The 11311-nt window shown below is 54.8% G+C and overlaps 1 protein-coding gene and 1 pseudogene across 3 annotated transcripts in view; both read left to right on the top strand.

The window, feature by feature from the left end:
- Nucleotides 1-4172, top strand: part of SYT7 (synaptotagmin VII) — a 60388-nt gene extending 56216 nt beyond the window's left edge. For 2 of the 3 annotated variants that reach the window (XM_008575796.1, XM_008575794.1), the window contains one exon: nt 3491-3599. In XM_008575796.1, coding sequence (XP_008574018.1) covers nt 3491-3595 — 105 coding nt within the window. In that variant the 3' untranslated portion in view covers nt 3596-3599. Of the gene's footprint in view, nt 1-3490 lie in introns of all 3 variants that reach the window. The other variant, XM_008575797.1, reaches the window with a different exon arrangement.
- Nucleotides 4082-5331, top strand: LOC103592908 (annotated as a pseudogene).
- The last annotated feature ends 5980 nt before the right edge of the window (nt 5332-11311 follow it).

Genomic DNA, 11311 nt, shown 5'->3' with positions numbered 1-11311 from the left:
TGCCGCACACAGCTGGTGCCCAATGAGGGTCTGTTCTTTAAAAGAAGCAGGATAGTGGCTGAGCACGGGGCCAGATGCCAGGAGAGACTGGGGTCAGTCCTTTCCCCCTTGGGCCTCCGTTTCTTCATCTGAAAAATGAGGGGATTGGATGAGACCCTCCCTAAGGTTCCTCCCTGAGTGTCCTCACTTAGGTCGTTTATATTAAGACAAACCATTGGAAGGGCAGGGAAAGAAGGAAGTGGGAGAGAGAAGTGCCCTGGGTCCCTAAAGGAAGGTTTTCTGGGCAGGACTCTCAGACAAGCTAAGGGCCTTGGAGCATTATTACCCAGGGTCCCATCTGCACAGGGCAAGCTGTGTGGGGCAGTGTCTGGAGCTGCAGCCAGACTTCAAAGACCTAACTTCAGTTCTCACCTCCTTTGCCAGTGAGCAGCTGTGTGACTCTGGGCAAGTCACTTGGCCTCTCTGAGTTTCAATGTCCTTATCTATAAAATGGAGCTACTAATACCACCCCTACAGAACTTCACAGGGTGGTGTAAGAATTGCCTGAGATACATGGACATTCTCCTTGTAGAAGGACCTCTTCTTATCACATTTTTTTTTTAAAGACCAGTAAGGGCATCTTAACCCTTGACTTGGTGTTGTCAGCACCACGCTCTCCCAAGTGAGCCAACCGGCCATCCCTATATAGGGATCTGAACCCATGGCCTTGGTGTTATCAGCACCACACTCTCCCGAATGAGCCATGGGCCAGCCCCTTCTTATCACATATTAACAAAAAAAAAATCCATCCCTGGTCTTGAGTTTTTCCAGGATGTGATTCTCTGACATATACTCTTCCATTTTTCTACTTTGAGATGTCTATTCCTGAATGTGGACTTAGGAGTCAGACTACCTGGGCCCAGGTCCCAGCCACACCTCTTAACAGCTGTAACCTCTCTTGAGCTTAATTTCCTCTCCTTAAAATGAGAGTAGGACAGTCATAACCTCACAGTGTGCTGGGAGGATTAAATAAAATAACACAGGTGAAATGCTTAGCATAGTACTTGGTACATATATGTTAGATACTATTATAACAAGAGTTATTTTTGAAATGTTCCTTTTAAGGGCATGTGTGTCCTTTCAGACATGGAGGTTTGACCAGGAGCAGTGCAAGTAATCAGGATTATGACAGGCAGAGGGAAGGGCAGATGCCAGGAGAGAGTGAGGGGACAACACAGATCCCCTGGGGCATTGCCCTGTATGAGGGACCTAGACATCCTCAGGGAAGGGAGCTGAGGTGGAGGCATCCCTCAGACAGATGGGAGTGGAGAAGTCAGCTGTTGGGCATGAGGGAGGCAGCCTCGCCTCCAAGAGGAGAGTGGACCTTCCTGCCCACGGAGTATGACTGGCCAACCTGTGGTCACAGGTGGTACAGCTCAAAAGGATGGCACCATGCACATTCTAGTGAGAGTGTGCGCTCCAGGCTGGGCTTGGGGCCAGCAGAGCCCCCCTTGAACAGCTCAGGCTAGGAGCCAAGTAACCATATGTGTTACTTTTGAAGCTTAGCCTTTTGGTGTTGAGTGTTCCTTAGAGACCAACTATAGCTCCTTTTTTTTTTTTTTTTTTTTTATGATGACCGGGAAGGGGATCTTAACCCTTGACTTGGTGTTGCCAGCACCATGCTCACCTAGTGAGCAACCGGCCAGCCCTATATGGGATCTGAACCCATGGCCTTGGTGTTATCAGCACCACACTCTCCCGAGTGAGCCACAGGCCGGCCCCAACTATAGCTCCATTTGAAACCATCCTAACTTCTGTTGGCTGAACCAAGGAGAAGGTGGATTTGTTCTCACTTTGGCCTGGATAGCTTAGGGAGCTCAAGGGTCTCTGATCCCTTCAGACTCCCAGCCCCAGCTTAAAAGCCAGGAATCTGCCCCTCCTGTCTGCCTGGTGTGGCTTAGGCTGTGGGCATCATGCCAGGCTGAGGTTGCAAATGTGGGCCAATCGCAGAGCAGACTCCATGACCCTGTGGGGGCGAAGAGTCAACCAGCTTCAGAGGGAGGAGCCCACTGACTGAGAGAACTGCCCAGATGGGGGTGCGCCACCATGCAGCTAGCGCATGACATGCACCCTCCCAGCTGTCTCTAAGGCAGCTGCCACCTTCAGCCCACCGTGCAAAGGCGGCCCGAGGCTGAGAGAGGTCACCCCACCTGCATATGGAGAGCTGGGCTTTGCTCCCCTTCTTTTTGCTTTCAACATACTTTTTATTTGGGCATAAATTTAGATTTACAGAAAAGTGGCAAAGATAGTGCAGAGCGTTCCCGTATACGCCTCACTCAGTTTTCCTGATTGTCAGCCCTCACATTACTACGGTACATTTGTCACAGCTTAAGGAACCAACATGATTGCATTACTATGAACTAAACTCCAGACTTTATTTGTATTGCACCAGTTTTTCCATCAATGTCCTCTCTGTCCCTGGATCCAATGCAGGGTACCATGTTGCTTTTAACTGTCATGTGTGCCCAGTCTCCTCTGGCCTGTAACACTTTCTCAGACTTTCCTTATTCTCTAGGGTCTTGACAGTCTCAAGGAGTACTATAGAATGCACCCCAATCTGTGCGTGGATCCAATGCAGGGTACCATGTTGCTTTTAACTGTCATGTGTGCCCAGTCTCCTCTGGCCCGTAACACTTTCTCAGTCTTTCCTTATTCTCTAGGGTCTTGACAGTCTCAAGGAGTACTATAGAATGCACCCCAATCTGTGCACCTACTGCTTTTCCCCAGTGCCTATGCTCTTAGCCACCTGCCAGTCCCAAGGCTGGGGTCAGCTGGGTATACCATGGGGTGTCCTGAGGGTCCCTGCATGCAGCCTTGTGAGGCTGTCGTGCCCCTGACACAGAGGTTCAACAGGATTGGGTTGGTAGAGCTCAGAAGACCTCGATTTAAATCCCTCTGCACCATTTATATATAAACTTATAAACTCTGTGACCATGGCTAAGTCTCTTAACTCTTTGTACCCTCTTGGTACCTTAGTTTCCTCATCTGAAAAAATGGGAATAATAATAGAAGACACCTACCTCACGTTGTAAGGATTGGATGACCTATGTGTATAATCCCCCAGCTTAGTGCCTGGCATGTCATAATGCCCAGGAGGTGGGAGTGATGGTAATTAAGGTGAGCTAGACAGCGTCCCACAGGTAGGGCAGGGAAGGCCTCCACCCCACCTTCAGCCCCCCACTGCAAAATACCTGCAGTCTAATTCCAAAGGGCCAGGCATGCCCAGGCTCTGGCAGGGAGGCACAGTCAGGAAGATAAGTCAGGCAGGCAGGGCAGGGCAGAGGGAGGAGAGGGGCTCTGTTGGTAGGTTGTCACTATAGGTGGAGGTCCCAAGGTCCCCATTATCACAGGCTGGGATGTCACAGTGGAGACAGAGTGTCGCCCCCTGCTGGGAACAGGGGGCAATGCCCCAGAGACTGCGCTAATGCCATCCTATCCCCTTTCTCCCCAGATCTACCTGTCCTGGAAGAGCGGGCCAGGGGAGGTGAAACACTGGAAGGACATGATTGCCCGTCCCCGGCAGCCTGTGGCCCAGTGGCACCAGTTGAAGGCCTGAGTGGGGCCAAGGGAGGCCCAGGGGGCTGAGGGCCTGGGTCCCCATCATGTCCTCGCCACTTTATGCACAACGCCCAGCCTGGCCCCCCTGCCATGGTGAGGGGAGGACCCTGAGGGCTCAGCCAGGGAAGGGTCCCAGGACTCAATTGGGCCCTGTGTCTAGGAAGTACCAGCCCCACCCTCCACCGGTCCAGTCCAGCTCGGGGGAGGGGCTCTAGGAGCCATTTTACTGCTTTGCCCCTTTCCTTCCTGACTTACTGATACTAAAGAGGTGGGGGAGAGCTTGAGAGCCAGACAGGCAAATGGGCAGATCCCTCCAGAGGCCCGCCAGGTGGGCATGGTCCCCCGTTTTCTTTAAGGCAGTGCCTGGAGTGGAGAGAGGCCGGTCCCTCCCCAGCCCCCACGTGGGCCCAGGAGAGGGGAGGCTGAGGCGTTTGGCCCCAGCCAGGCCCAGAGAGTCCCATCCCCAGGGCGGTTTCAGGTGCCGGCTGGGCCCTGAATGCCGAGGATACTATATAGCCTGCTCCTGGGTCCTGGGAGCCGTGGCCCTGTGTACTTGTGTTGTGTTCACTGTGTGTGCGTGTGCACGTGGGGTAGGGGGTCGCTCGCTGCCTTTCCTCCTGGGGCTGGCAGTGCTGAAGACTGTGCAGAGAAGCAGGGTTTCATGAGGGTGAGGTGGGGCTGGGGGCTGGGAGAGCAGTCAAGGCCACAGAACCAGGGGGTGGGAGAAGGGAAGCTGGTAAGGGTAGAGTGGGGTGGGGAAGAGGGCAGACTCAGCTGGGCTGAGAACTGGGCTGCCTCCTGCCTTCCCGTCTCTCCTCCCTGCCCCCCTCAGTGCCCCCCGCTGCTCACAGTCCTCCAGTGGCTCCTTCCCCAGAGATTTCATCTCGAGCATCGATTCATACCTTTTAGGCATCTGCTGTGTGTCAAGCATTCCACCAGGGCTCACCTGCTGCCTTCCTTCTCAGGGGTCCCAAGCTCCCACTGGCTTTTCCCTAATACTCATCCAAAGACCCACCGCCACCTTCCCAGAGCTTACATCCCAGCCAAGTTGGCAATGTCCTCCATGCTTTCCAGCCTCCTTGCCCTTTCTCATCTCTCCCTGCCTGTGCAGACCCCACCTTCACTCCCCCACCCCTCCATGCCCCCACGCTTCTAGACCTTACTTCCGTTCCCTCTTGTCGTGCGTGGCCCCTGAGCTTCCAGCACCTGACCTTCTCCAGAACTGTCTTCTACCCCTTCCCCACTGATCCCTGGTCCCTCAGAGCAGCTTCTCCTGCCCCTCCCACTCATGGCCCAGGCAGAGGTGGCAGAGAAAATTTTAGGATTCTGTGAGTTCTGAGGTTGCCACACACAAGAAAGCTAAGTTTCTCTGCCTCAGCTACTGCTAAGACTAGAACTGGCTTCTCCTTGGAGACAGCAGATTTCAGGGTGATCCCTGCTTAAGCCCTGTCATCCCCATGCTGATCCTGGTAGAGATACACCGCCCAGCTGGTGACCAGAGCCTCAAATCCGGGGGGGTCCGCGCGCTGGGCCCGACATTCCCGGAACACGCCGCCAGGTGGCGCCAGGACCCCACAGTCCGGCCGCGGCCTCGGTCCACAGTTCTACCCTGGATGGGCCTGACACCCCAAGGAAAGGAAGGGACTCGGGACAGGGCCCGCGCATCCCGAGCATGGCGAAAGCACAGACATTTGGGAACCGTTTTCCTTCGGTAGGTTTCTCTTCAGCTGAGCGTTCTGCTCTGTGAGGTCGCCCATATCAAAATTTTTTTAAGTTAAATCTCACAGCCCTGGACAGGGCCCGCGCATCCCGAGCATGGCGAAAGCACAGACATTTGGGAACCGTTTTCCTTCAGTAGGTTTCTCTTCAGCTGAGCGTTCTGCTCTGTGAGGTCGCCCATATCAAAATTTTTTTAAGTTAAATCTCACAGCCCTGCCCCCCGCCCCTCCCCCTGGGATCTGCAGGAATGTCACACACAGTAGGTGAAGCGTTCTGTAGAGTGGAGAATGCTAATGTGAAGCAAATAGTCACCCACAGTCCTTGTAAATCCACACGTTCCTGCATTGTAGCTTTGCTTAAAATGGGGTCTGCCCCAACTTCCCCGTCCTTATTGGGCGGGCTGGGGACCAGCCCCGGAGGGGACGGGAGGGTGGCGACCCCCAAGGCTGTGTGGAAGAAAGAGGGTGCTGTCGGAAGTCTTGAGGGCAGAGGCCATCTGTCGTTCTCCGACCCTCCCTCGGACCCGCCTCGGTTTCCCGTGCTGCCCCAGCCCGTGCCCCGTCGCCTGCTGGAGAGCCCGCGGGGGTCCAAGCAGCTCGTGTCGCGTGGGTGGGGCGACGGCACCCCCTCTCCCAGCCCCGCCCACGGAGCTCTTAGCCACACATGCGGAGTCCCTTTACAATCAGATCCCGCCCAGCCACACTGGTCACTCGGCCTGGGGTTCCCCAATCCCCCACTCGCAGCTGGAGCTCTGGGAGGGGGAACAGGGGGCTGGGGGACTGCGGGGTTGCACGGATGGCGTGGAGGGGTATGGAGTGGGGGCAGTCTAGGGTGATAGGAGAGCAGGGACTGGGGGAACTTGAGGGTGGGGGGAGGGCACCAGAGCCCTGCCACCATCCCAGGACCTTGGGCAAGTCACCCACACTCCCTGGGCCTTAGTTTCCCCATCTATAAAATGATGGTAATAATACTTCACCTACCTCATAGGGGAGGTTGGGAGGCCACCATCACCTGACCTGGGGGTCAAGGCAGGAAGACTCTGAAGGTGCTACCCAGGAGCAAAGTATTATTACCGAAACCTGAGAGCAAGGCCCACCTGCCCTTCCCCCACAGAGCCTCCAGGGATAGCCAGGCCAGCCAGGACCATCTGTCTCTTCACTGTGTCCCAGGCCCCTTCATGAGCGTCATCTGCTGTCTTCGTGGGTGCCCTAGACTTAGTTGTTATCTTGTTCAGGTATCCTTTCTTGTGACCCTCTCCCCGTGTAACTGCTGTACAAATTCCACCTGCCCTGGACCCCCACACCTGCCCACCGGCACTAGACGCCAGGGAAGGGACGAAGGAAAACAGCCACAAAAAAGCCAGCGGGGTCCCCAGTCCAGCTGGGCTCCCAGGGGTGGGGATTGGTGGCCATTGTTTGTATTGTATTTGAGTCCTTGAGCGCAAGTGTTTTATAAAAAATAAAACAAAAACCCACTAACACCAAAAAGGAAAAAAAAAAAAAAAAAAAAAAAAAAAGTTGCAGCGAAGAGAAGAAAAACTGAAGGAAAAAAGAAAAAAAGAACCATACAGAATTTTTCCACCACATGCACCCTCTAAGCCAGCAGATTTCCTCTTTGCAAAATCATATTTTTGTGGGGATGGGCCTGCTTTTTGTGGCAAGGCCTGTTCGGATTAATAAAGGATCGTGAAAAAGTAGGGCCTTGGCTGTTTCCTCTGTGGGTCCCAGCCCTCTCTCACCTCCCCAGGGGAAGAGGCAGTGGGATGAAGGGGATGGGGAGCTTGACATGAGTCTCCTCTCAGCTTGTCACCTATGGGATTTGGCTTCACTGGTGACCAGGTCCGTCCTGAGCTTCCAGACCCCTCAAACCTCAAATACAATCCCACCAGCTGCCTAGAAAGCAGGGGAGCAGCCACATCTCCCAGGTCAGGCCTGAAGCAAGGCTTACTGGAATGGAGTTTCCAGGCCTCAGGGTTGTCCCTCCGGCTCACCCAGCTTGACAGGGGACCCTTACCACCCTCCACGGCAGGTCGGATCAACCAAAGGAGCCTCTCAGCTTGTCACCTATGGGATTTGGCTTCACTGGTGACCAGGTCCGTCCTGAGCTTCCGGACCCCTCAAATCTCAAATACAATCCCACCAGCTGCCCAGAAAGCAGGGGAGCAGCCACATCTCCCAGGTCAGGCCTGAAGCAAGGCTTACTGGAATGGAGTTTCCAGGCCTCAGGGTTGTCCGTCCGGCTCACCCAGCCTGACAGGGGACCCTTACCACCCTCCACGGCAGGTCGGATCAACCAAAAGGAGACCCTCCACCATCCCTACTACCACCAGTGGGCCACTATGGTTTCAGGACAGTGTCTCTTTCCTGGTCCCCATAGGAGAAAGACTCAGCTCTGGGTCTGTTGCTGGACCTGTGGCTTCTCTCCACCCTTTTCTAGATGAACTCTTTAGGATTAGGAAAGTCCCTCCGGTTCAAAAGAGCAGGTTCCTGCCTGAGGGCCTGCAAGGCTGGGTTCCAGTCCCGCCCTTCTGCAGCCTCTGTGGCCCTGGGCAAGCTATTTCCTTCCTCGCACTCAAGTTTCCTCAGTCTACAACAAAGCAATAACCTTCCCAACTCCATCCCTTTCCCTCCGCACACGGAACCCAGGGGCAGCCGAGGCCTTGCAGCTCTCGGTACTAAAGAAGAAAGGTGCTACATCTGTTTCAGACACAGGCACAGGAGAATCGAGCGCNCCAAAAAAAAAAAAAAAAAAAAAAAAAAAAAAAGTTGCAGCGAAGAGAAGAAAAACTGAAGGAAAAAAGAAAAAAAGAACCATACAGAATTTTTCCACCACATGCACCCTCTAAGCCAGCAGATTTCCTCTTTGCAAAATCATATTTTTGTGGGGATGGGCCTGCTTTTTGTGGCAAGGCCTGTTCGGATTAATAAAGGATCGTGAAAAAGTAGGGCCTTGGCTGTTTCCTCTGTGGGTCCCAGCCCTCTCTCACCTCCCCAGGGGAAGAGGCAGTGGGATGAAGGGGATGGGGAGCTTGACATGAGTCTCCTCTCAGCTTGTCACCTATGGGATTTGGCTTCACTGGTGACCAGGTCCGTCCTGAGCTTCCAGACCCCTCAAACCTCAAATACAATCCCACCAGCTGCCTAGAAAGCAGGGGAGCAGCCACATCTCCCAGGTCAGGCCTGAAGCAAGGCTTACTGGAATGGAGTTTCCAGGCCTCAGGGTTGTCCCTCCGGCTCACCCAGCTTGACAGGGGACCCTTACCACCCTCCACGGCAGGTCGGATCAACCAAAGGAGGACCCTCCACCATCCCTACTACCACCAGTGGGCCACTATGGTTTCAGGACAGTGTCTCTTTCCTGGTCCCCATAGGAGAAAGACTCAGCTCTGGGTCTGTTGCTGGACCTGTGGCTTCTCTCCACGCTTTTCTAGATGAACTCTTTAGGCTTAGGAAAGTCCCTCCAGTTCAAAAGAGCAGGTTCCTGCCTGAGGGCCTGCAAGGCTGGGTTCCAGTCCCGCCCTTCTGCAGCCTCTGTGGCCCTGGGCAAGCTATTTCCTTCCTCCCACTCAAGTTTCCTCAGTCTACAACAAAGCAATAACCTTCCCAACTCCATCCCTTTCCCTCCGCACACGGAACCCAGGGGCAGCCGAGGCCTTGCAGCTCTCGGTACTAAAGAAGAAAGGTGCTACATCTGTTTCAGACACAGGCACAGGAGAATCGAGCGCATCTCTATTGACGTGCGTCCACCTGCCGGCCCCTGCCCCACTCTGGAGTGAAAGGGGACTATTGCCCAACACCTGGGCTGGCAGCTGCCTCCTTGGGTTGTACTAAGTACCACTCCCCCTGCCCAAGCTTCCTGTCCTCTCCCTCTCTGCCCCCTCAATTTCTTAAAACCTGGTTTTAGTTTCCCTTTCAAGGTTGTTATTTCTTTTGGCTTCTGATCTCTGTTTGAGAGATTGGGGAGGGAGCCATGGGAGTCAGGTAAGTAGTCTCAGAGCAACCCCTTGCCAAAGCTTCTGTTCGGGCTTTTTCTGTGAAAACGGACCTGGGAAACTGAGCCAGAATGCACAGACAGCCCAGCCCCGGGAGAGGTGGCAGCCCCTTGCCACCAGCTCAGGGCCTCTTCCCTGGACTTTTTGCCTCTTTCCTCCACTTTCACTTCTTTGGGTCTGTCTGCATCCATGTCGACTCTGAGATGTTCACCCATCCCTCCCTGTACCTGGGACCACTGCACTCTGGTGTTTTCTTTGTCCTGCAAGTCCCTCCTAGATCCCACTGCTTTCTGGAAGGCCACCCTGGGCCACATGTCCTGTTCTCTCCCTCCCCCACAAAGACAACCAGAAGGACAAGGCTTGAAACACACTGTGTGCCCCGGCCCGTGGCTCCCTGGCCATCTGTTGCCTGTGAACATGCCCGCTTCCCATGTCTGTGTCCTGCGTGTATGTGTTGTGTCTCGTTTAGATTGTGAGCCCCCCCACCGGGCAGGGATCCCTGTCTGAATACACGTTCTGTGTGGCACGCCTGCCTGGGTGTGCTAATAAATGTTCATCTTCAGAACAAGAATGCCCAGGTGTCTTGCCGAAGCTTTGGGACAGATGGCGGAGTAAGCTCGTGTGGTGGCATTGGAGGTGGGGAGGTGCTTCCGGGTAGGGGCCCCAGTTCCCAAGCACCCTGTTCTCCCCTTTCCCAAGCCCCTGAGGATGGATGGCAGGGGGCAGGGGATGGCAGTAGCAAAGCTAAGAAAGACCCACTGCTACACTTCTGTGCCCTGAATCTCTGCTGCTTGTCTGGAGGCTGCGGGGGAGGACAAGCAGGCTGCCACCTGCATCCATTCCACTCTCAGACCTGACCAGCAGCCAAGGACGCAGCAGCTGCTCCTCACACGGCACGGCATGGCACGGAGCGAGCACTGGGTTGGGAGTCCTCACGCCCATTTATGGGCAGGTTGCTTTCCCTCCTGGACCTGTTTCTCTCCCTGCCACTGCCTCTGCCCTTTTCTCATCACGGTTCCCACAGCCTCCCTTCCTGCTCTGACTGCCAACTCCCTGAGCCTCTGTCCCTGAATCCCAGGCACAGACACAACTCTTCCAGGGCTTCCCTGCCCTGATCCCCCATGGCCCACCCACCTCTGACTGCCCCAGGACAATGTGGGGAACCACAGATGTGCCTTCTCCCTGCTTCCCAGAGGCCAAGTGAGAAGTCACAGGAAGTAGGGGGTGCTAGGACTCCTAATACAGTACCCTCTCCATCACCCAGGGGAGCTGTGATGCCCAGCTGTCCCTGGCAACAGCCCCCTCCCTACCCTGGTCTCCCTCATTTCCATGTGGAGAGAAAAACCCTCAATAGTTCTCCAAAGCCAGGCAGCAGCACCCACTTTAACCAAGCTCTCTAACTTTCAAGAAGGAGCTGGTTCCTGATGCTGGTTAGAAGCAAAGCCAGGTCTGAGCCCTGACAACGTCTCCTCTTTCTCTGGGGAGAAACTCAGCCTCGGCAGCCCCTGCTTGGCCGGCAAGGGGCCATGGATAAAGGCAGGGCCCTGTGTACCGCAGGATAGCCCAGGGGGGTACTCATCGCAGGGCCTTTGCCCAGACCTAGAGTCCTCAGGCAAGAACAGCAGGAGGAGGCACAGGGAAACAGACCAGGAGGAGCAAAGAAATCTGGGCTCTCCAATGCCCGCAGTCATTCCAGGGTGACTGTGGCTTCCTCCGCACCCCCCTTCCCATGTCTAAGATTTGCATGAAAGGAAAGTAGACAAATACCTTGCATGGAGTATTGAGCTGCAGCATCAGATCTAAATAAACCAACTCCTGTACATCTGTGTACAGACTGAGAAACTGAGGCCCAGGAGGGCCACGACTTGGTCAAGGTCAATAGAACTAGGACTGGAACCCAGGGGTATTTCCCCTATGCCATGATACAAGTTATTGGTCAAGAGGGCAGTTCCTGGGCCGGCCCGGTGGCGCACAGCTACAGTGTGGCCGCTTGGGAGTGCGGTG

Source organism: Galeopterus variegatus, unplaced genomic scaffold (genome assembly GCF_000696425.1).
Source record: "Galeopterus variegatus unplaced genomic scaffold, G_variegatus-3.0.2 Scaffold1239, whole genome shotgun sequence".
NCBI classification, from domain to species: Eukaryota; Metazoa; Chordata; class Mammalia; order Dermoptera; family Cynocephalidae; genus Galeopterus; species Galeopterus variegatus.
The sequence above is the reverse complement of the archived record's forward strand: the minus strand, read 5'-3'. Positions and strand labels throughout refer to the sequence as shown.